The 25,054-nt window shown below is 45.6% G+C and overlaps 3 protein-coding genes across 10 annotated transcripts in view; 1 reads left to right on the forward strand and 2 right to left on the reverse strand.

Moving 5' to 3' along the window:
- creb3l4 (cAMP responsive element binding protein 3-like 4) overlaps positions 1-447 on the reverse strand; it is a 9,946-nt gene extending 9,499 nt beyond the window's left edge. For 5 of the 8 annotated variants that reach the window (XM_061717856.1, XM_061717850.1, XM_061717853.1 and 2 more), the window contains exon 1: positions 252-446. The gene's annotated coding sequence lies outside the window, so the exon portion shown is untranslated. Of the gene's footprint in view, positions 1-251 lie in introns of all 8 variants that reach the window. The other 3 variants (XM_061717857.1, XM_061717855.1, XM_061717852.1) reach the window with 1 other exon arrangement.
- Positions 448-1,810: 1,363 nt separating this feature from the next.
- LOC133440557 (zinc transporter ZIP1-like) lies at positions 1,811-17,090 on the forward strand. Its single transcript, XM_061717870.1, has 4 exons — positions 1,811-1,876; positions 4,842-5,068; positions 12,671-12,801; positions 14,765-17,090. Exons 2-4 carry the CDS (start codon positions 4,873-4,875, stop codon positions 15,443-15,445), a joined length of 1,008 nt encoding a protein of 335 aa, XP_061573854.1. The 5' UTR covers positions 1,811-1,876; positions 4,842-4,872; the 3' UTR covers positions 15,446-17,090.
- Positions 17,091-17,172: 82 nt separating this feature from the next.
- Positions 17,173-24,348, reverse strand: LOC133440806 (uncharacterized). Its single transcript, XM_061718130.1, has 6 exons — positions 24,265-24,348; positions 23,965-24,124; positions 23,292-23,375; positions 20,934-21,512; positions 19,904-20,515; positions 17,173-19,354 (listed from the first exon to the last, which is right to left on the reverse strand). Exons 1-6 carry the CDS (start codon positions 24,346-24,348, stop codon positions 18,927-18,929), a joined length of 1,947 nt encoding a protein of 648 aa, XP_061574114.1. The 3' UTR covers positions 17,173-18,926.
- Positions 24,349-25,054: the final 706 nt, after the last annotated feature.

Consider the following 25,054-nt stretch of genomic DNA (forward strand, 5'->3'; position numbering starts at 1 on the left):
TCCTTCAGGACCTTCCAGGATGATCCAGGTCCAGATCCGGGTCCTGGATCCAGATCCTGGTCCGGTCCTTCAGGACCTTCCAGGATGATCCAGGTCCAGATCCGGGTCCAGAGATCCAGGTCTGGATCCAGGATCCTGCAGGACCTTCCAGGTCCAGATCCGGGACCAGGATCCAGATCCAGGTCCAGATCCGGGTCCAGATCCGGGTCCAGATCCGGGTCCGGACCAGCCGGATCTCCCCTCGTACTTACAGCTGGTCCTGGACGAGGCTGGTTCCGGTCCGGTTCTTCACCAGAACGGTCCCCCCTGCAGGTCCAGGTCCAGGTCCGGGTCCAGGTCCAGGTCCAGGTCCAGGTCCAGGTCCAGGTCCAGGTCCACTAGATCCACCAGCTCCGGGCTCGAACCCGCGTCACCACAACAGTAAAGTCCAGAGTGATGAAGATGATGCTGCTCTTCCTCCTCTTCTTCAGTAGTTCCTGTAGTTCCAGCACCAGAACCAGCACCGCCCCCTGGAGGATCCGGGTCCTGGATCCGGTCTAAGATTCTGGATCTGGTCTAAAATATTTGTACATTTTTTGTAAATATTATCCATTTTTTTTGGTGTTTACTATTTTCTTCTCTCTTTACATAGTCTTTTTCTACTTTTTATATTGCTCTTTTTATTATTTAGCTATGTATTGGTTATTTCTATTTTAAATGTGTTTGTATAAAGTGTGTGTGTGTGTGTTTTGGCTGCACGACTGAATTTCTCCTCTGGGAGATCAATAAAGTCTACTATTCTATTCTATTCTATTCTATCTATTCTATTCTATTCTATTCTATTCTATTCTATTCTATTCTATTCTATTCTATTCTATTCTAAGATTCTGGATCTGGTCTAAGATCCTGGATCTGATCTGGATCCTGATCTGAGCCTGAGATCATGTTAGTTTTTAATAAATATTTTTATTATATTGTTTTATTATATTATATGATATTATTTTTATTAAGGTGCAGTAGAACAGGAATCAGTGACACATTTACATTAAGTATCATATTATTTCTGTATGTTAATCTACATCTACAGGATATTTGTTATTATAATAATAATAATAATAATAATAATAATAATAATAATAATAATAATAATAATAATAATAATAATAATAATAATAATAATAATAAAAATACTAAGCATCTGGATGGAACGAGAAACAGATTTACAGTCGACCTGCTAGGAAGTTTTTCTGGATTTAAGGACAAAACATTATACAATTCAACAAAAATAATATTAATAATGATAAATAAATAACTGAAAATTATTTTAAGTAATAATAAAGTATTAAAACTGTATAAATAAAAAAAAATATATAAATACAGCTACAGGTGAAGGTCGGAAAATAAGAATATGGTGTAAAAGTTAATTTATTTCAATAATTCAACTTAAAAGGTGAAGTTATAACAAATAAAGGCTTGAAATATCTCACTTTGCATGTAGTGGGAAATAATATATCTGTTTCACCTTTAGTTGAATTTACTACGAATTAAGTTTTGCACTAAATTCACATTTTCCGACCTTCACCTGTAGATTATGACAATTTATTATCAATAAATAAGAGCATAATATGTGTCTGTATTGGTTCAATGTGGAACTTTTAATTCTCAATTACGTAACAATTCCGTATTTCAAGGGACGGGTGATTTATTATAACATTTGTTAGAGCTGCTTTTTCACTAGAAAATAGTTTTCTAGTTTTCTAGTTTTCTCGTGAACCTGGAGCTGCCAGCGGCTCTTATTGTGAAAAGCGGAAGTGAGTTTCTTTAACTTTACTGTTTGGGTCAGCTGATCTGAGTCACCGTTTCCCGACAACATGTAGAATCTGCAGCTGCGGAGCAGGTAAGACCTGGTGGACCCAGATAAACCCACCTAGACCCGGTCTAGACCCGCTAGACCCGGTACCAGGTCTAGACCTGGATCTACCTGGTCTACCTGGTCCGGGCCGGTCACGTGGTTCTCGCGTGACGTCAGCAGCAGCAGAAGTAAAAACGGAGTAAAAGTGGACTTTAACATCCTTTACCGTCCCTGTACCATCAGAACCGCGGGTTCTGGACCTGGACCTGGACCCGCAGGTCCGGACGGACCCGGTTCTGGAGTTTAATTAAGTTTACAGGTTTAAACAGCAACTAAAGTTCTTTTCTGGAGCAGGGGCGGCTCAAATAACTTAATGATCTGATATTTTTATCTTCCATCGAGCTCAAAGATTCAACATTTAAAACAAATAAAACTCAGAAATTCAAACTTTTTAAAAATGTTCAAATTTACAAGAAAGAAAATATAAACTAAACAAACGTGTGAGATTTCAGGTTATTGTAATTAACGACGTTTCTTTCGTAGACAGATGTTACATAGACAGATGTTTCGTAAACAGATGTTTAGCAGACAGATTTTTCGTAGCCTGATGTGTCTTAGACAGATGTTTCGTAGACAAAAGTGTCGTAAACAGACGTGTCGTAAAAATACTTAGGGCCAAAGCCACAAAAGGATTGCGCAGCTTTTGCGGCCGCTAAACCGGTGCAAATGAGACAAAAAGAGAGCGTCTAATTCACAAAGCACCCGCAAAGGGCGAATTGCACCACAAACTGCGCTGCCAAGCAAATAGTGGCAGTCTGCGCCGGTGCCGTTTGCATGCATGTAAATGAGGTAATATTCATACATTCCTTTCTATGCAAATAAGTCTCATTGCAAAAACCGTCTAATTCACAAAGGCCAGCACTATTTGCCACACGCAAAAATAGTGGAGCAAATACCGTCTTTTCGAAGCGTGTATTAACTGCTGCAAACTCACTCCTCACTCCCCGTCTCTCTGTTTCTCTCTCTCTTCAATATCATTCAAGCCTGTGTGATACTGAATGATATTAAGGGTGACATCTACAGTCAGACATGACTGTACACAGTCAGATCAAGTGAGGTTGTGGACTTATCTCGGATTTAAAAATAAAAATAACAGGACGGAGCTCAGGATTCATCCATAAGGGGCCGATTTTTTACAAACAATTCCACCATATACACTAGGGCTGGGCGATTTATCGAGTTTTTAATATATATCGATATATTTTCAAACACGATATGGTACGAGACAATATCGTTTATATCGATTTAAATTTTTTTTTTCTTTTTTTTTTTTAATTATTTTTTATTATAATACTGTGTATTAATTGCACAGTGTATTTTAATTTAATTGTTATGCAGGAAAGGGATATTTGTTTTATTTTATTCAAGAAGCATTTTTATTCTATATATGCAGGCAGTTTATTTTTATTTTATTTGTTTTATACATGTTGATATTGTGCAGACCTCTGTTAATAAAGGAACCTGTGTGACATTTGGCACGAGGTTTGTATTAAAACTGACTGTTTTTTTAAGGGTTTGCCTCAGAAAAAATGAAGCTAACAGAGATGCTAACAGAGATGCTAACAGAGATGCTATGCTATAATGCTTTGGGGGAAACCCCAATTAAGGCACAGAAAAAATATCGAGATATATATCGAGTATCGCCATTTAGCTAGAAAATATCGAGATATGACTTTTGGTCCATATCGCCCAGCCCTAATATACACTTATACATCTAGAATGTGTGTGTTTAACAGCTGACCTGTAGGTGTGTGTAGCAAAACACAGAACATGAATTACCGTCTGATCCTGATCTGATCCCGATCCGGTGTTAATGAAGTTACCGGTGCTGTGCCTTGTGCGTAAATGATCACAGCCTCTTAACATTTGACATGTCATTAGCTTATGTCAAACATTCTGGATTCATTACAAATCAACTGAAATATTGCAAGCCTTTTATTATTTTAATATTGCTGATCATGGTTTACAGCTTAAGAAAACTAAAATATCCTATCTCAAAAAATTAGAATATTCTGGGAATCTTAATCTTAAACTGTAAACCATAATCAGCAATATTAAAATAATAAAAGGCTTGCAATATTTCAGTTGATTTGTAATGGATCCAGAATGGATGACATTTTTGTTTTTTTTAAATTGCATTACAGAAAATAAAGGATTTTATCACAATATTCAAATTTTCTGAGACAGTCCTGTAAACTTTCTTGCGTCCTTGTGCTTGAACCACTTCCGAATATCCATTGTTACTTTGTGTTAACGTTGCAGCAGAGAGCAGCGTCTTGCTGGTGCAGGAAACTGCTGGACACTGGCTGGTTTATGGTTTCGCGTTGCACCAACGCAGAGCATACGGCGTAGGATACGCGGGGACGCGAACGTACGGTGCGCGTCGGCGCGTAACCTACGCCGTAAGCTACGCCGTCGATTTAACGCGGAACCATAAATCAGGCTTAACAAGCGCGCGTTTGTCAGTTTTCTTCTCGTCTTTTCAACTGAGCAAACACATAAACTGAGGGTGATGCTGATGCTGATGCACCCTCGTAGAACCGGGCCTGCTGGAAACGGCTCCGCTCACCTACTCAGACAAGGGAAAATTGCACTCAGCTGCAAAACTTTATGGGCGTGTTTGCGCCGGTATATCATTAGAGCAAAATCTTTTGTGAACAGGACCTTAAAGCGGGGCAAATTACGGGCGCAAATGCGGCGCAATTCACAGCGCTATTTGCGGGCGCAATCTATTCTTTGTGGATTTGGCCCTTAATGTCTTAGACGGATATTGCGTAGCCAGATGTTTTGTAAACAGACTTGTCGTAGAAGGATGTTTCATAGACAGACGAGCCTTAGACAGATGTTTTGTTAACAAATGTTTAGTAGACGGACGTGTCGTAAACAGATGTTTCTAGCCAGATGTTTTGTAGACGGATGTTTCATAACGTCCTTGTGTCCGTGTTGACAGACTGGTCTTCGTCCGGTGGACTCTCTCAAAGATGTTTCCTCCCGGCGGAGACTCCGCCTCCTCCTTCCTCCGGCCCCCTGGAGGAAACCCGCGGCTCGACCCGGCCGACGTGCCGGCGCTGGAGATCAAGCTAGGAGCGCTAGTGGTGCTGCTGACGGTGACGCTGCTGTGCGGCGCCGCGCCGCTCTGCCTGGTCCGGGGGACGGGGCGCTGCAGCGCCGACCCAGGTGAGTCTGGGGCGGGACCGAGGACCTGGTACCGAGGACCTGGTACCGAGGACCTGGTATCGAGGATCCGGTCCAGCAGACGCTAGTAGGACTGTGCACAGCGGCAGCCGCCGCCGCCGGCTTTCCCATTCATTGTGTATGTGCGAGCTTGGCGCAGGGCTTTGCGCCGAGCTCGGCGGCGCGCAACAGGGTGCAAAGCGGCTTTCACCTAGAACACGGTTGCGCCACGCACACCGCCGGGGTGGGCGCAGAGTCGGCGCAGAGCAGTATGTGCCTGCGCGCATCACGTACATATTTGTTGCAAGTTGCTTAGCGACCAAAAAAAAGTTCCACACGCTGCGTGTGTGCTTATTTTGCACTGAGCACCTGCCCCCCAAAATGTCTGTGCACGCCACTGCGTACACACACACACACACACACACACACAAACACACACACACACACACACACACACACATACACACACACACACACGCACACGTACACACACACGTACACACACACACACACACACACACACACACACACACACACACACACACACACACACATACACAGACACACACACATACACAGACACGTACACACGTATACAGACACGTACACACACACGTACACACACGTACACACACGTACACACAGACACGTACACAGACACACACACACATACACGTACACACACACACGTACACACACGTACACACACACGTACACACACGTACACACACACGTACACACACGTACACACAGACACGTACACACAGACACGTACACACACACACACACACACACACACACGTACACACACACAGACACGTACACACACACAGACATACACGTACACACAGACACGTACACACAGACATGTACACACACACACACACACACACACACGTACACACACACAGACACGTACACACACGTACACACACACAGACACGTACACACACACACACACACACACACACAGACACGTACACACACACACACACAGACACGTACACGGACACACACACACACATACACAGACACGTACACACACGTACACACACGGCAGCCGTCGTGTCCGTGTCCCCCCCCCCCCCCCCCCCCACAATCAGCGGCTCCTTAACTAACCTTAACTTCTGCCGCGTCACCAACAGTAAAGGCTCCACAGATCATTGATTGAATGTTATAGAGTCGTTATTGTCTGAGTCATGTGACCCGGATCAGACCGGGTTCCCTGGACCCGGTCTGAGCCCGTCTACAACACCGGGTCGGTTCTGGAGGCCCGGCTGAAGACGGGTCTGGTCCTGGTTCTGGGGGGGACGGGGGGACGGGGGGGCACCAGGACCAGGTTTCAGGGTCGGGTCCTGGTTCTGGGGGGGACGGGGGGACGGGGGGGCACCAGGACCAGGTTTCAGGGTCGGTTCACCAGGTTTCAGGTTTTTTCACATGTTTTTGCTGCTCAGACACTTTTAAAAGAACAATAAGTCCAGAGTTCAGACTTTAATGATTCTGAACCTCCTGAAGCTGCAGTTTCTGATCCGGTCACGTCAGAGGAAAAACCGCTAGTCAGGTGGAAAGAAGGAAGCTGTGACAAAACCGCCAAAATAAAACACAAGTAATGCAGAAATATACATACACACGTGGACAAAATTGTTGGTACCCCTCAGTTAAAGAAGGAAAAACCTCACTGAAATCACTTGAAACTTACAAAAGTAACAATAAATAAAAATTTATTGAAAATTAAATAATCAAAATCAGACATTACTTTTTAATTGTTGATTACCATAATTATTAAAAAAAACTAAACAGAAATCGTTTAATTGCATTGATTGCCTCAAAAGGTTGTGCAACAAAATATGAAGTTATGGGTACCATCATTTTTGTCCAGCCCTATTTCATTAGTTTTTTTTTTTAATAATTATGTTAATCAACAATTCAAAAGTAATGGCTGACTTTGATTATTTAATTTTCAATACATTTTTATTTATTGTTACTTTTGTAAGTTTCAATTGATTTCAGTAGGGGTTGTGGGTTTTTCCTTCTTTAACTGAGGGGTACCAACAATTTTGTCCACGTGTGTATATACTATAATATACTACAAATACTCAGAGGTTTATAAAGTACTTGAAAAAAGTAACTAAGTAAAAGTAGAAATACCATAACTGAAAAAGACTTTGGTAAAAGTTAAAGTCACCCATGAGAAAATTACTTGAGTTAAAGTCTTTTTAATTCAAGATCTTTTTATTGAAATTTTCACAAAGTAAAAAAAAAAAAAAAGGGTGAAATGCTGAATGTCAATTACAAATATTTTGAGTAGGCATGGGCATGTTAATCATAGCATACACCAGTGTACAAAATATAAAAAACAATTAAACAGTATGAAAAAATATAAAATAGTAACAAAAACAAACTACAGACCAAACTAATTCCTCCCATGTCACTGCCAGATTACTAATCACAATATGAGGTCACTCTAACATCGAAAGCCTGCACTAGGAATACAAAAGAAATATGAAGTATAATTCACAGGGTCTGGAATGCTTCTAGAAAGGGTCCCCACACTTTCTGGAACTTATTTGATTGCTGAAGCGAGTATCTCATTTTCTCCAGTTTTAAGCAGGACATGATGTCTTCCAGCCATTGTGCACGAGTAGGAGGGAAGGGATCCTTCCACCTGAACAGAATTGCCCGACGAGCCAAAAGGGAGGCAAAAGACAAAGTGTGCCCCTGTGCAGTGGTTAACTTCCTTCCTCCCTCCATGACCCCAAACAGGGCAGTCAGTGGGTTTGGTTCTAGTCTGATTTTAAGCACCAGAGAGAGAGTATGAAATACTTCCATCCAGTACTTGTTTAGACATGGGCAGGACCAGTACATGTGGATGAGAGAGGCTTCTGCTACTTTACATCTTACACAGTATGGACTAATATCTGGGTACATGGAGGATAACTTTGCTTTGGAAATATGAGCCCTGTGTACCACTTTAAACTGAATTAAGCAGTGACGTGCGCACAGGGAGGTTGTATTAACCAGTTTGAGTATGGACTCCCAGGTATCCTCTGATAAGGGAAGCCCTAAGTCCTGCTCCCATGCTGCTTTGAGTTTATCTGTAGGGGCACTCCTAAGATCCAGCAACATGCCATAGAAAGACGAAATGAGCCCCTTTTTGAATGGGTCTGTGGCAAGAACTTTGTCAACTGTGGTCAAGCCTATCGATGCACCAGGGCTGGGTGTCTGGGAAAGAACAAAATGTCTAGCCTGAAGATACCTAAAGAAATGTGATTTTGGAAGGCTGAATTTACTACTTAACTGCTCAAAAGATGCCACGGTGCCATCTATGAACATATCTCTAAAACGATTCATACCCCTCCTGTGCCATTCCTGGAAGGTGGGGTCCTCAAGGGATGGTTTGAAAAAGTGATTTGATACAATGGGGCTAAGAAGAGAGAAGCTGTGAAAGCTAAAAAACTTCCTAAATTGGGCCCAAATTCTAAGAGAATGTTTAACCACTGGGTTTTTGATTGATTTAAGTGAAGGAAGTGGAAGTGAGGAGCCGAGTAGGGCAGGAATTGACAGGTCATCAGTTGGATGTAACTCCATCGCCACCCAGTCAGGGCGGTCAGCGCCGTCGCAGTAGAAGGACCAGAATACAAGGCAGCGCAGGTTAGCAGCCCAATAATAATAACGAAAGTTTGGGAGGGCCAGACCACCTGCAGACTTTATTTTTGAAGGTGAGTCTTGTTCAAACGTGGCCGTTTACCCCGTCATAAGTATGAAGATATAACTGAGTCAAGGGACTGAAAAAAAGAACCAGGAATAAAGAGTGGTAAGGTCTGGAAGAGGTACAAAAATTTAGGTAAAATGGTCATTTTAACTGAATTGATGCGACCCACAAGAGACATTGACAGGGGTGACCATTGTGTAAGGGTTTGTTTGGTCTCATTTAACAATGAGATAAGATTCTCTTGGAGCAGGTCTTTGTGTTTCCTTGTCACAGATATGCCTAAATAGGAGAATTTGTCATTTACGATTTTAAAGGGAAAATTGGAAAGGTCTAAAGCATGCGATTCGAGATTGGTAGGGAAAAGCTCACTTTTGCTGAGATTCAGTTTATAGCCTGAGAGTTTCCCAAACTGACTGAGAAGTGACAGCGCAGGGGGTAATGAGGCCAGAGGGTGAGAGATGAAAAGCAAGAGGTCATCGGCATAAAGCGAGACCTTATGTTCCCTGCCACCTCTCCAGATACCGGACACATCCTCACAAGATCGGAGCGCTGTGGCAAGCGGTTCGATAGCCATGTCAAAAAGCATGGGACTAAGGGGGCACCCCTGACGGGTTCCACGATGCAGATTAAATGGTTTTGACCGTTGAGAGTTAGTATGAATTGAGGCTGTTGGGTACAAATAGAGAAGTTTAATCCACAGAGCAAAGTTCGGACCAAAACCAAACCTGTCCAGCACAGCAAAGAGATAATCCCATTCGACGCGGTTAAATGCTTTCTCCGCATCCAGAGAGACAACGCATTCAGGGATAGCCTCAGAGGCAGAGTAGATAATATTGAACAGTCGCCTTGTGTTGAAGTAAGACTGCCTACCTTTAATGAAGCCAGTTTGGTCTTCAGATATAATTGTGGGGAGGGCATTCTCCAGCCTATGGGCTAGGACTTTAGCTAGGATTTTAGCATCTGTGTTTAAGAGGGAGATGGGCCTGTAGGAGGCGCATTCAGTAGGATCCTTCCCTTTTTTAGCTATGAGGGTGATACAGGCCTCTGAAAAAGAAGGAGGGAGGGAACCGTGGCTGAAGGATTCTGAAAGAACTGTAGATAGCAATGGGGAAAGCAGATTAGAAAATTTCTTTAGAAATTCCGCCGGGAAGCCATCAGGGCCAGGACATTTACCCGACTGCAGTGAAGAAATGGCTCGAGTTATCTCCATCAGGGATATCGGTTCTTCTAATGTCTTCCTTAGATCTGGTGAAAGACTGGGAATACTAAGACTATTTAAAAAGTCTGCAATCTCATCTCGATCAGTCTGAGATTCCGAGGTGTATAGCTGGGTATAAAAGTCCCTAAATGCTTCATTTATGAGTAAGTGATCTGTAGTTACATGGCCATTTGGTAATCGAATCTTAGAAATATTTTGTTTAGCCTTAGAGCCTTTAAGTTGGTTGGCTAATAATTTGTCAGATTTGTCTCCATAGACATAAAACCTGGTTTTACTTTTCAGAAGTGACTGTTCAATTGGGTGAGTGGTAAGCAGGTCAAATTTAGTTTTAAGTTCTAGCCGCTTTTTGTAAAGATCTGGGGATTTAGTCCGAGAATATTCTTCATCGACCTCTTTGATTTGGCGGGCAAGGTCTGATCGCTCCCTATAAGATTTTTGCCTCACCCTAGCAGTGTAGGATATAATCTGTCCCCGGAGATAAGCCTTGAGGGAATCCCAGACAGTTAGACTAGACATTCCTGGAGTCATATTCGTGGATAGCAAAAAGGCTATTTCCGTTTCCATTGATTTAACAAAATTTCTGTCCGACAGCAGAGTTGAATTGAATCGCCACTGTCTGTCTACCACAGGAGCGTGGTCGGAAATGACAATGCTCTAATAAGCACAGGAATGAACCAGGGGAATCAGTTGATTATCAATAAAAAAATAATCAATCCTCGAGTATGTGTGGTGCACTTGTGAGAAAAAGGAGTATTCTCTGTCACATGGATGTAAAGAACGCCACACATCACAAACACCGTAGTCAGAAAGGAACGCCTGAATAAGACGGGCTGACTTACTTGCTGTGCCGGGGTTGGTAGAGGATCGGTCTAGGACTGGTTCGAGCCAGCAATTAAAATCACCACCCAGTATGAGAGAATATGTATTAAGGTCAGGGAGCAGTGAAAACAGTCGTTCAAAAAAGACTGCATCATCTGAATTAGGGGCATAAACGTTCACAAGTACGACCAATGTATTGAATAATTTCCCAGAGACGATCACGTAGCGACCAAACTTGTCAGAAATCACATTGTGCTGCTCAAATGAAACATCCTGACTGATCAGAACTGAAACTCCTCGGGCCTTAGCTTGAAAGGAGGAGTGAAATCCCTGCCCTGACCACCTCGGGAACAGGCGGCTATTATCAGAACTGCGAATATGAGTTTCTTGTAGAAAGGCTATTTCTGTTTTAAGGTGTTTTAGATGTGAGAAGATCCTCTTCCTTTTAACAGGGTGATTCAGACCCTTAACATTCCAGCTCACCAGCTTCAAGTATCTATTCATAATATTTAAGAAGAAAAATTAGGAGGTGAGCACAATGAATTAGGCAAAAAAAAAAGAAAACGGAAAGGAGGCTGAATGTGACCCACATTAAGTAATGAGTTGAAAAGAGTTAATGCAAAGTTTCTGGCAGTGACATATCCCCCCGACCCACCCACCCCAACTAAGACAGCTGCTATAGAGAAAGAAAAAAAAAGCAGCAAGCTCTTCAAAACAAAGTGCAAAAACGCATTTTCCTGTCCTACACACTAGTAGCTTTTGCTCCCGTATCATATATACATATTAGCACCTTAAAACGTGTAGATATAAATAAAAAAAAGAAATACCCTCTCAAATCTTGACCTGGAAGTCCCGATATGAGCCCAGAAATATTTGTACAAAAATATAAATGAGTTAAAGTCTTAAAGTAGCTCACATTAAATGTACTTGTGTTGTTTTTTTTTGCTTGTTTTTTTTATTTCACTTTCAGGTGAATGAAATGTGGCATAGAATAGTCTTTTTTGCAAAATATAATTATTTGATTATTTTAATTTGTAACGAGTAACGAGGTGGCAAATGTCAAAGTAACGAAGTTAAATTATATTTTTTAACTTTTAAATGTAGTGAAGTAAAAGTAAAAGTCCTGATTAAAAAAAACACAAGTAAAGTACAAATCCTCCAAAAAACTACTTAAGTGGTGTAACGAAGTACATGTAACTACGTTACTAAACACCTCTGCAAAAACTACAAATACTACAAAAACTACAAATACTACAAAAACAGCACAAATCATGTACAGTATTTTTGCGGACGCTAGTGGTTGGTAGAGGAAACAAAGGTCTGGATCCATGACCCGGGCTCTGAACTGGGTTCTGAACCAGCAACCCTTTTGTATGCTGTGTTGGGGGTTGTGCCTGTGTTCCCTCAGCTCCATGTTCCCCCACTGCCCAACCCCTACCTAATCCCCCTCCCTCCTCACTCTTACCCCCTCCCAACCCCTCACCCTTCCTACCGTAGTGGGGGGGCATGGAGCGGGGGGTGCATAGGGGCAGCCCCTAGTACTGTACTTTTTGTATCTGTGTGTTTTGCACTACTGTACTTTTGTACAATGTTTTACTACTTGGATTTTGATTGTTGATCTTTTGATAGTACTCTTGTATGATGATTTATAACTGGGGTTTTTATTGTTGATCTTTTGATAGTACTTGAATTTTTACAATGATGAACTGTGAACTGCCGAAATGCTGTTGTTGATTGTTTGTCTCATGTTTTAAAAAGACGCTGTATGCACTTTGGCACCTTTGCCCAAAACAAATTCCCCCTCGGGGACAATAAAGTATATCTCATCTCATCTCATCAACCCTCCTCTCCCCAGAAATCCGGCGGCGGCTGCTCAGTCTGACCAGCTGCTTCGGCGGCGGCGTGTTCCTGGCCACCTGCCTGCTGGACCTGCTGCCGGATTACCTGCAGGGAATCACCCAGGCCTTCAGCAGCGCCGGCATCCAGGTGAGGACACGGGCACGCACACAGACACGCACACGGACACGCACACGCACACGGACACGGACACGCACACGCACATGCACACAGACACGCACACGGACACGCACACGCACACGGACACGGACACGCACACGCACATGCACACAGACACGCACACGGACACGCACACGCACATGCACACAGACACGCACACGGACACGCACACGCACATGCACACGGACACGCACACGGACACGCACGTGCACACGCACACGGACACGGACACGCACATGGACACGGACACGCACACAGACACGGACACGCACACGGACACGGACACGCACACGGACACGGACACAGACACGCACACGCACACGCACACGGACACGGACACGCCCCCTGACACGCCCACAAACACAGACACGGACACAAACCATAATAATTCATAATTCATTTTTATTTTAAGATGTAATCCCTTTTTCCACCTGAAAACTAAGGTTTATAGTTTACAACTTGTATCAACTCTAAGAGAGTAACATGTCTGCTGTTGTCTGTTTAGTTTAGTTTAGTTTATTGGTCCTTTCAATTTCCACAACACAAATAACCCAAAGTACAGGTGTAAATCATCAGTGTAATACAAAAAATATAATTTTTTTGGTATATATATGTGTATATTTATAATTTTAGCTAAATTTCGACCAAAAGGTGTAGACTGAAGCCTAAACTCATCTAACCTTTTCACAAAAAAAAAAGTTAGCTTTTAAAAACTAGTGCATTTAGGATTTAGAGTATGAAACAAAATACATAAATAAAACTATTTGAGAAGTTGCCCGAGTATAAACAAAATAACTGTACACAAACATACAGCATCTGTGTTGGTGCACGTTGTGTTGTTCACACATTTATTACCACAGGAAAGATTAAGCTAGTAGCTACATGAGTCCAAGTCGTCTCTAAGAGTCTCTAGAGCAGGGGTGTCAAATGTGGTCAAATGTGCGGCCCGAGATAGATTTTCATGCGGCCCCGCGAGAAGTTTCCAACGCAAAAAAACGAAATGTTAATTTACTAAAAAGGAAGGCATAAATAATTGCCATGAATCGCAGCATATCCCATAATATATTTCTTCTACAAATCCATCGTTATTCCACAAATACAGCAGTTTGACATTTTTTTTTGTTTTCTAGAATGCATTTGCTGATTTTATTTCTTTGTAGACGGTGGTTTATTTTTATTAACTGACTACTATTATATATTTTTGCAGGAAAAATATCACTGCTAAAAAAGATGATAGAAGATATTTATTCAGAGAATTTCAGTTTTGAATACGAGGATAGTGACAAAGTAAAACAGTTAAAAAAGAAGTGCTGACTTTTTCGGCACACTGGCGTAAATTAAATTGGTTTTAATTAAATTTCCTATAAAAAAGCAAAATATAAAAAAAAACATACTTGTTTCTGTTTATCTTTGTAAAATGATATTAAAAGTATCTTATACATAATTTGAAAAAAAAGAGAAATTTCAAGAAAAGATCCTGAAGAAATATATTTTACATAATTACAGTGTAAACAAAGTGATATTTCCTTTAAAATTAACTAAACTGATATTGGATTAGATAACAATAGTAAAAAAGAAAAGAATTAGAGAAAACATTTTCCGCACCGTTTTTGTTATTTTGAGTGTGCGGCCGCGAGAAAAAAATTGGTCAAATCCGGCCCGCCAAGAAAATAGTTGACACCCCTGGTTTGGAGGGAAATATGGCATATTGCCTCAGCCTGAAATAAAACAATTCATGATACTTTCTCACCTCCTAATTGTTATACCTAATAATACAATGTCAGTGTCGTACATGAGACAACAATATTGAAGAATGTATGGATTTCAGGATGTGATCGGTGATTAGCAGATGGTGATTTTGGAGATCGGCCCCTCAGAATCCCGATCGGTGGGTCTCTAGTGTCTGACATCGTCTCCTCTGGTTTCCCCTCAGCTCGTCTTCCCTCTGCCGGAGTTCATCGTGGGGATGGGTTTCTTCCTGGTCCTGGTCCTGGAGCAGATCGTCCTGGAGTTCAAGGACGGGCCGCCCTCGTACCCGGAGGAGCAGCGGGCGCTGATGGACTCCGGCGTCCAGGGGAGCGAGCGCCCCCACCGCCGCGGGGCCTCCGCCGACTCGGACGGCCACTTCCACGTGGACCTGGGCTCCCAGTCGGCGCTGCGGGCCTTCATCCTGGTGTTCTCGCTGTCGCTGCACTCGGTGTTCGAGGGCCTGGCGGTGGGCCTGCTGGAGGAGGCCGACAAGGTGCTGGAGATCTGCCTGGCGCTGCTGATCCACAAGGGCGTCATCTCCTTCAGCCTGACCTTCCAGCTGGTGCAGGGCCGGCTGCGCCGCGCGGTGGCGGCCGGCTGCCTGCTGCTGTTCGCCGCCATGACGCCGCTGGGCATCGCGCTGGGCGTGGGCCTGGCGGAGACCAGGACGTCGCCGCAGCACCAGCTGGCGCGCTGCTCGCTGGAGGGCCTGGCGGCCGGAACCTTCTTCTACATCACCTTCATGGAGATCCTGCCCCACGAGCTGGCCTCGCCCGGCTCCCACCGCCGCGGACGCATCCCCAAGGTGGCCATGATGCTCCTGGGCTTCACCGTGGTTACCGGCGTGCTCTTCATCAAACTGTAGCCATGGCAACGCACCCACGGCTGCACACGTCTGGAGACGACCTCTTTGTGGTCCAACCAAGTTTTATGTGAGGAATGTTTAAACGAACTCCCACACCGTTGTTTCTTTAAGGACTGCTGATGTCTTTCCCTCCTGGCAAATCTGAACACTCCCGAGCAGCAAACTCTGCTTTTATAGAGATCTGCACACTTTAATTAATTAATCAATCAACTTGTTAATCAATGATGGTGATACCAACGCCGCACTTGCTTAGTGCCGCCACTAGAGATGGGAATGATAAGATTTTTTCGATTCCGATTCCATTTTCGATTCTGCTTAACGATTCAATTCTTTATCGATTCTCATTTGGAAAAAAGGAGAAGAAACTATTTTATATCTTTGAACAAAAAAATATAAGTGAGGTCTTAAGACGCCCCAGCCTGGGGCTCCTCCATGGTACCCCCCCGTGTCCACTTCTCACGGGTCGTCCTGGGCTCACAGTGTCCCAGTGTAACCCCCTCCCTCCCCTCTGCCACGGAGCCCAGTAGTTTCCAGAGCGGCTCGGTCCCGCTGTGTGTGACCGGGGAGCAGAGCCGTTAGTCCGCTGCGGCTGCTGCAGGACTCTCTGCCCAGCAGCAGCTCCTGCAGCAGCAGCCCGCGGGGACACATGAACAGCTGCAGCAGCTCCGGCTCGGAAGCTGTATGGGGTCCGTGGGGATGGAGGCGTCTCCATCACGGCGAGAGCGGAGAGCGCCGGTTCTGTTGCCACAGCTACGCCGTAGCCGTGGCTCTAGAGCCTGCAGTGCACCGCAGCGCTCTGTCAGCCGCACCGGCGCTCTCCGGGATGGAGACGCCGGTGGGCAGGATGCACGTTTGGGTGGGCACAGCCCCCCCCTGCCCCTGGTAGTTTTGCTGTAAATGTGCTGTCCAAAATGTTTAATAATCGTATGCGCGTTCGTGTTTGTGGGGGCGTGGCTTTGGACGGAGCGCTCGTGGGTGGGGGCGGGGGGGGCGGGGCTTAGAGGAAGCGCCACTTTCAAATCTTGCTAGCTCTAGGAAGTTGCATAGAATAACTTTAAATCAGCCTTACCACACGCCGGCTGACTCCTCTCTCCCGAGTCCTAACAGTTTCCCCCCTTTGGTAAAATGTCCACATTCTAAGAATTGTCGCCGTTTTCATCCTTTTTGGTAAAATGTAACCAAACTTTCAAGGGTTTATGCCGCTTTGTCCCCGTGTTTTCCTGCTGGGCGCGAATGCGCACGTTGCGTAACGTGCTTGGTGACGTCATTCACGCCCACTGGAATCAATAAGGGAATCGTTTGTAAAAAAGGCAAACGATTCCAAGGAATTGAAACACTGGGAACCGGTTCTCAACAAGACCCGGTTCTGGATTCCCATCCCTAGTCGTCGCACTTGCGTTAAAGTACAACAATCAGACTATTCCATCCCGTCCAGGACCAGGAAAAAGCGGCTGCTCAGCAGGAATAAAAGCACACGTGTGTTTTAGTTGATCAGCAGAAGTGATTGTTGTGATTATTGATGGTTATTGATGAATGATTTCATGTGCTGCATTCATGGACCCAAAGATCATTTTAATATCAGGAAAATCAACATCCAAAACCCAGCTGGTTGTAATTATGAAAATAAAATGTTTTTTCTTGAGAATGTTTCCGTTGTGAAATATTTAGCAGGAAATCAAGAAACAAGAAACATCAGTTCTTACACGTCAAACACGTTTAATTGCAGTTTTAATCAATTCACCTTCAACATGAACAAACATGGTTAAAATAGACAGACCGGATCAGACCAGATCCAGATCAGACCGGACTAGATCAGATTAGACCAGTCCAGATCAGATTCTTCAGGTTTACTGATTTCTAACTTAAACTGGACTAAAACTAAAACCCATAAACGGTCGAGACAGAACAAACTACAGATAAGTATTTTTGAGAACTCGGCACTTCAAACTCTAAATAATGGCAGTAAAAGTCTGAACGAGATCAACCTGATTGATCGTCACACGAGGAAACTGGAAACTGGAAAAGCAGCCAGACGGGGTTTGATCAGGGTTATCAATCACACTGATCCATTACCGTATCGGCCCGAATATAAGACGACCTGATTATAAGACGAGCCTCTTTTTCAAGACTCAAGTTTGAAAAAAGACTTTTTGAACCAAATTCCATTTTTATACAGAAAATAATGACAGTTAATCTAAAACAAATGATTATAACAATATATTGTAGAGAAAAAGCCTGTTATTTTGCCTCATTAAACCATCATGTTGAAGTTTCATCATAACTTCTCCTCAGCTGCCGGTTCACCTGCCGAACTTCCACACACTTTTCTCCACATTGGAGAAACTACGTTTCTACATTTTCTGTTATCTCTTCTCTCATTTTCTTCTCTTTTCTTTCTTACCGCTATTTTTATTGTTATTCTTCGTGACAGGAGTTTATGGAAGAGAATCAGGGCCAGGCAGGAGAAAAAATATTTGAGAGGGGAAGATTTCTTTTATTGTGCACTTCGAGAAAAAAGTCGAAATCTCGAGATTAATGTTGAAATATGAAATGAATGATGAAATTTTGCCTTTTTTCTCGACATTTCGATTTTTTTCTCGAAGTGCATAATGAAAAATAAATCTTCCTCCTCTAAAATATGATTTTATTTTTCTCCTGCCTGGCCCTGATTCTCTTCTTTGTCGTGGGGAGTTCAGTTCAGCATTTACAGATATCTGGCTCCATCTAGTGGTTGTGATGGGTATAACGTCTAGACCCCGAATGGAAGACGACGCCCACTTTTTCGTTTTATTTCAATGCAGAAAACACCGTCTTATATTCAGGCCGATACGGTAAGTACTTTTGAGAACTCAGCACTTCAAACTCTAAAATAATTGCAGGAAAGATCTCGGAGGACGAGGAAACTAGAAAGGTGGAAAAGCAGCCAGACATGTTGCTCTCTGATTGGCCGTGGTGCTCACCGCAGGCCACAGAGAAGAGAAGATCGGATATTCAGTTTGAAGCTTAATTTTAAATCGATGCTACGGAAGAGAATCAGGGCCAGGCGTCATAAAAATAAAAATTATATTTTAGAGGAGGAAGATTTTTTTTTCATTATGCAATTTGAGAAAAAAGTAAAAATGTCAAGAAAAAAGTTGAAATTTCGTGAATAAAGTTGAAATGTTGAGAAAAAAGGCGACATTTCCACTTTTTTCTCAAAATTGTATTTCAACAGTAATCTCGACATTTTGACTTTTTTCTCAACATTTCGACTTTTTTCTCAACATTTCGACTTTTTTCAGGAAAATGAATTTCAACATTAATCTCAAAATTTCCACTTTTCTCGAAGTGCACAATAAAAATAATCTTCCCCTCTCAAATATTTTTTCCCGTCATGGCCCTGGTATCCTTCGGTACGATGCTAGGTGGCGGTGAAGGAAGTCTGGCTGCTCCTCCCCGTCCTGGACCCGCTACAGGACCAGGATCCGGGCCTCCCGACCCGCTACAGGACCAGGATCTTGGCCTTGCGGTAGCAGACGGGCCGGACGGCCCGGCAACAGTCCTCGTCCCTCCAGCTGAAGTCGCCGCCCTGCTGGAGACTCATGGCGGCGCACTGGCCGTCGTCGTGGGCGCCGGGCTCGCCGGCGGCCCAGTGGGCGTTGCTCAGCGTGTCGTTGTTGACCCAGTACCACTCGCTGGTCTTGGCGCTGCGCCTCATACCGATCCAGACCTGCTCAGGGACGTCGGTACCGGGACCGGTACCGGGACCGGACCAGGGCAGCTTCCTGCAGATCTGCCGGCGGACGGTCTCGCTGGACAAGCTAACCAGCTCCAGGTCCTGGTCGGCGCAGGACGCTAGCGACGCCCGCCAGCTGGCGGCCGCTTCCTGGATCTGGACCACCTCCGGAACCAGAACACAGCCCTTGGAGTCTGGAGAGGGAAGAGAGAAAGTCGAAAAAAGTCGAAATTTCGAGAAAAAAGTCTAAATGTTGAGAAAAAAGTCGAGAAAAAAATCGAAATTTTGAGAAAAATTTTCGAGAAAAAAAGCTCGGCTTGGCGGGAAGTGATCACAATTCGTCTGATTGGAGTCGCCATTGATGAACCAGAGACTGAAGGCAGACGGAAAATTACTGAGTCTGTCTGTTTTCAATACAATTGTTGATCCTATAATCTGACCTTGACAGGGCGGTTTGGCCGATCGCTCTGGTCACAATCTCCCTGGTGGAATGTAAACAAGGTGGCTCTGCCCCCACTAACCCTCCCCTCTCAGGAACATCTGTGGACCTGTTTCAGAACTGACCGAGCTGACTGATAACATCAAGGATATTTTTCTCCCCCCCCCCCCATTCCAGTGTTACCCTTTAGAAAAACAGGCGCTCAATACCATTGTGTCGCCGCCGGTGTATCCAAAGTCAAAAACTGTTTTCTAAGCTGACCTAATAAACTTGATTCTGATTCTGGACGGACTGCGGTTCCTACCTGGGCTGGAGCCGATCATGGGCGCCGGGTTCCCGAACACGGACCCTCCCTTGGTCTGCAGGACGTAGACGACTATGGTGGCCGACTTGTGCCAGATCAGGACCGTGGTGTCTGGCGCCACGGCGATCCGGGTGGAGACGTACAGCGTCCCCCTCACGTCCTCCCACTCGGCGTCCTCCAGGGGCCCGTCCCCGACCCGGACCCAGTCCTGCAGGCCCCGGTGCACCATCACCACGGCGGCGGTCTCGGCGTCGGCGGCGGGGGGCGCGGTGACCAGGTAGCAGCCGCCGTATTCGGTCTCGGGGACGAGGGGGAGCAGCAGCCCCGGCCGGTAGAGCAGCGGGTTCCCGGGCCCCTGCACTAGCGACAGACCCGGGTCGTAGGCCCGGACCTCGGACACGTCCATCCCCGCGAAGAGGACCGACGCCTCGTCCTCGGCGTCGCCCACCAGGGCCGGCGGGATGGGGAAGTTGGCGATGCGGTCGATGCGGTCGGGGCTGGGTGTCAGGGGCGAGTACAGCAGGCCGCAGGTGCAGTTGACCCGGACGGCGCAAGGGTGACCGAAGAGGACGGATACGGGTTCCTGGGCCTCCACCGTCCGCAGAGCCGCCCCTGGAACAGAAGACAAACCGGTGGGTGTTTCAGGGGCCCCTTCCTAGGGGGGCCAGATGGTACCAGGGCCTCCAAAACTGTTTTGCTCAGTTACGTCTCTGCTAACGTCAGTTACGTCTCTGCTAACGTCAGTTACGTCTCTGCTAACGTCAGTTACGTCAGTTACGTCTCTGCTAACGTCAGTTACGTCTCTGCTAACGCCAGTTACGTCTCTGCAAACGTCAGTTACGTCTCTGCTAACGTCAGTTACGTCTCTGCAAACGTCAGTTACGTCTCTGCTAACGCCAGTTACGTCTCTGCTAACGTCAGTTACGTCTCTGCTAACGTCAGTTACGTCGCTGTCCCTGCAATGATGTAACTGACGTTAGCAACGACGTATCTGACGTTAGCAACGACGTAGCTGACGTTAGCAACCCACCCGTCTCCAGGGCCACCTGGGCCACCATTCCGGGTCCCAGCTGGATCTGCGCGGTGGCCCCGACGCCGTCGACGGTGATGGCGTTGTCCTGGTCGCCGTTGACGATGACCAGCCTGAACGGTCCTCTCTCGGTGACGTCCGCGGTGCTAGCGCTAGCATCGATCCACGGCACGCCGGGCGTCGGCGGGACGAAGTACTTGGTGCCGAGCCGGTCGACCGGCAGCACCAGCGCCGACTGCAGGCTGCGGCTGCGGCGGCTCAGCGCCGTCACCACCACTAGCTGGTCGCTGGTGACGCGGAGCGCCTGGTCGGAGGTCCAGGACCCGCTGGAGGTCCAGGACCCGCCGGAGGTCCGGTCCCGCCCGCCCAGCTCCAGGTCCACCGAGACGGTCCGGGTCTCGCCGGCGTCCATCAGCAGATCCTGCTCCTGCAGGGGCGTCTTCAGCTGCACCCGGGTCCCGGCCTGCAGGGCCGTCACCGACACCCGGTTCTGGGGGTCCATCGGGTGGTAGTGGGCGATGTTCTCCGGAAACACCACCAGGAAATCCAGGCCCATGTTGGTCTGGGGGGACCCGGATCCTGCAGGACAAGGAGACGGAGACATGGACATTTGAATCTGGACCAAAATATCTACAGATAGATAGATAGATAGATAGATAGATAGATAGATAGATAGATAGATAGATAGATAGATAGATAGATAGATAGATAGATAGATAGATAGATAGATGGCGGCCCGCGGGCCACTTGCGGCCCACCAGGAGTTTTTATGTGGCCCCTGGTCATATTTCATACCTAGTTATTAATGTTTTTAATATATATTAAATCGTTTTATATATCGTTGCATTTAATGTCACTTCCGCCCGCCGGCCGGACCTCATCACCTCATCACCTCATCACCTCATCACTGGAAAAAACACCAATTTTCACCTGTTTCAAGTAGATTTTCACTTAAAATAAGTAGAAAAATCTGCCAGTGGAACAAGATTTTTTTGCTTGTAATGAGAAGATAAATCTTGTCCCACTGGCAGATTTTTCTACTTATTTCAAGTGAAAATTGACTTGAAACAGGTGAAAATGGTCAAATAACAAGTTATTTTTCTGGTAATGAATCTTGTTTTAAGTGTAATGAGATTTTTTGACTAAAAATGAGACATTTTAACTAGAAATAAGACAAATATTCCTGGTAAGATTTTGAGTTTTTGCAGTGTGAGCACAAATGTATTATATATACATACATCTTCGTCTTTGAGTGCAAAATACATTTTGAAAACCCCCAAATTTTCCACCTGTTTGCTTTGTGCACCAACGCAGTGCGGCCCTCTCCATACAGTCTTTTTGTAGATGTGGCCCCCTGCCTAATCTAGTTGAATACCCCTGCTCTACAATCATGGAATTGATTAACTGGTCTCTCAGCACAACCAGAAGTCAGGGGGTAAGGGAGCCCTCCTGCCCCCATGGGAGGTTTTTTACTGGATACACAATGGATTCCTGGAAACATTGGAAACCGTTGTGTTTGGTGATTCTGTCTGTCGAGGACGTTGAAGATGCTTCATAATTGGATTTATGATAGCAGGATTTCTCTTGATCGGAGGAGGGGGATTCCTGGTCTACCGACCAACGCGTAAGTCGTTGACAGCTGTTCTGGCTCTTTCAGAGCTGCCGGACGTGGCTGAAGGATCAAGCAAGGTGATCAACACTCAGACTTTAACGTTGGGAGAGCAAAGCCGTAAGCTGGATGTGATTGTTGAACAGAATCTTAGGCTGGCGGCGTCTTTGAGCTCATTGGTAAGATGGATAAGACCTTGGAGAAGTTGGAAGCTCGGCTTGGTGGGAATTGATCACAAATTCGTCTGTTTGGAGTCGCCATTGATGAACCAGAGACTGAAGGCAGACGGAAAATTACTGAGTCTGCCTGTTCTTTCAATATAATTGTTGATTCTATAATCTGACCTTGACAGGGCGGTTTGGCCGATCGCTCCAGTCACAATCTCCCTGGTGGAATGTAAACAAGGTGACTCTGCCCCCACTAACCCTCCCCTCTCAGGAACATCTGTGGACCTGTTTCAGAACTGACCGAGCCGTCTGATAACATCAAGGACATTGGCTGAGGAGCAGCTCTGGGCAAAGTTCACGGACTTACCGATTACACACACTTACTGATAACCACCTCCCTCAACTCAACGTCTTCCCGGCCCCCCCTCTTATCAGCCGCACCAACGCAGTATCCGGGTTTCGAGCGCCACAAAGCCGCGGCGATCACTTGGATGAACTGTGTCGGGACCCCCCGATAGCTTGATGGGGGTGGGGCTTACCTGAGGTCAGAACTGCCTGAAGGGGGCGGGGTTTGAGGTTTACCTGAGGTCAGCTGAGCCTGACGGAGGATGAGGAGGAGGAGGAAGAGCGGGAGATGGAGCTGGACGTCTGGACTCATCCTTCCGCCTGAAACGGACAGGAAGCAGCAGACGATGACGACGATGTCACACGTTTAACTCCGCCCACTGTCATGTGACTTCATTACCACCCCCCTTGTAAGCCCCTCCCCCTCCCCGAGCCCAGATCCCTGGGGTTCCTCAGGGCTCGGTCCTGGAGCCCTTTTACTTCTGCTTCCTTACGCCGGAGGACTAGCAGCTCCAGCTTTCGACCACTAGAGACCAGTAGAGACCAGTAGAGACCACTAGAGACCACTAGAGACCAGTAGAGACCAGTAGAGACCACTAGAGACCAGTAGAGACCAGTAGAGACCACTAGAGACCACTAGAGACCACTAGAGACCAGTAGAGACCAGTAGAGACCACTAGAGACCAGTAGAGACCACTAGAGACCAGTAGAGACCACTAGAGACCAGTAGAGACCACTAGAGACGACAGCAGGACCAATCATTCTCACTTCTGTCGTAAACAACAACTTTCAAACAGAAGAAGACTTTTTTTAACTGATAAAACTTTTTTAAATCTTTTCACATTTTCAACAGTTTTACATGAAATCAGCTGAAGTTTATGTGTAAACATTTCTAGGAGAAGACTCTGACCTGTCGCTGTGGTGGTTCTGGTGGTTCTGGTGGTTCTGGTACCCCGGTGGTTCTGGTACCCCGGTGGTTCTGGTGGTTCTGGTACCGTGGTGTTTCTGGTCACTCCGGTTCCTGCTGCTCCTGAACCTCCTGTAGTTCCTGACCCGTCTGACCTGGTCGTCTGGAAACGACACATTTGTCAGTCAAACTGCAGCTGATTTGGAAACGTTTGCATGAGAGGCGGTCGGGGCGGGTCGGGGCGTGTCCGGGCCGACGCCGGTCCAGACCTGCCAGTCCTGGACTGGTGTCTCCTGAACTCACCGTGTTGCCTTCAGGTTCTGCAGGAAAAGGTTTCTGATCAAAACTGTTCATGAGGTTTCTGCTCTGAATGTCAGGGTTGGACATTTCCTGTTTTATTTTGAAGGCCGTGTCTTTGTGTTAAAGTTCTGGTTTGACCTTCCTGTTTCCATCTGATCGTCTGCATCTGTGTCTCGTTAACCGTTCTGTTTATCTGGTCTGGTCTTTCCCTGCTCCTCGCTGGTAACCTGATAAGGTGCTGGTTTGCACAGATTCGATAGCTGTATTGGAAAGTTTACAATCAACAACAACTTGCAGAGAAGACTTACTAACTAACTAGTTCATGCGTTTGTATCTTCTAGACTAGATTACTGTAATGTGTTGTTAGCAGGATGTCCAAGTAATTTGCTGAATAGGCTCCAGCTGATCCAGAATGCAGCAGCACGAGTACTGACAGGAATTAGCAGGAGAGACCACGTCTCTCCAGTGTTAGCGTCGCTCCATTGGTTACCCGTAAAATTCAGAATCCAATTTAAAATTGTATTACTTGCGTATAAAGCCCAACACGGCTTAGCTCCGCAGTATTTACAAGACCTGATAGTTCCTTATGTTCCTGGCAGAGCTCTCCGCTCTCAGAGTGCAGGTTTACTCGTAGTTCCTAGAGTATCTAAATGTAGATTTGGAGGGCGGGCGTTCTGCTATCAGGCGCCACTACTATGGAACCAACTTCCAATCTGGGTTAAGGAGGCTGACACCACCTCCACCTTTAAAACTAAACTTAAAACCTTTCTGTTTAGTAAAGCCTATAGTTAGT

Source organism: Cololabis saira, chromosome 3 (genome assembly GCF_033807715.1).
Source record: "Cololabis saira isolate AMF1-May2022 chromosome 3, fColSai1.1, whole genome shotgun sequence".
NCBI classification, from domain to species: domain Eukaryota; kingdom Metazoa; phylum Chordata; class Actinopteri; order Beloniformes; family Belonidae; genus Cololabis; species Cololabis saira.

What these genes read in the sequence shown, in the direction of transcription:
- LOC133440557 (XM_061717870.1), top strand. Translation starts at nt 4,873, where the DNA reads ATGTTTCCTCCCGGCGGAGACTCCGCCTCCTCCTTCCTCCGGCCCCCT. An exon ending in GCGCTGCAGCGCCGACCCAG is followed by an intron (nt 5,069 to 12,670) that starts GTGAGTCTGGGG and finishes TCCTCTCCCCAG; the next exon opens with AAATCCGGCGGCGGCTGCTC. An exon ending in TCAGCAGCGCCGGCATCCAG is followed by an intron (nt 12,802 to 14,764) that starts GTGAGGACACGG and finishes GTTTCCCCTCAG; the next exon opens with CTCGTCTTCCCTCTGCCGGA.
- LOC133440806 (XM_061718130.1), bottom strand. Translation starts at nt 24,348, where the DNA reads ATGTCCAACCCTGACATTCAGAGCAGAAACCTCATGAACAGTTTTGAT. An exon ending in CAGAACCACCACAGCGACAG is followed by an intron (nt 23,376 to 23,964) that starts GTCAGAGTCTTC and finishes TGTCCGTTTCAG; the next exon opens with GCGGAAGGATGAGTCCAGAC. An exon ending in CCAGGTGGCCCTGGAGACGG is followed by an intron (nt 20,516 to 20,933) that starts GTGGGTTGCTAA and finishes CTTCTGTTCCAG; the next exon opens with GGGCGGCTCTGCGGACGGTG.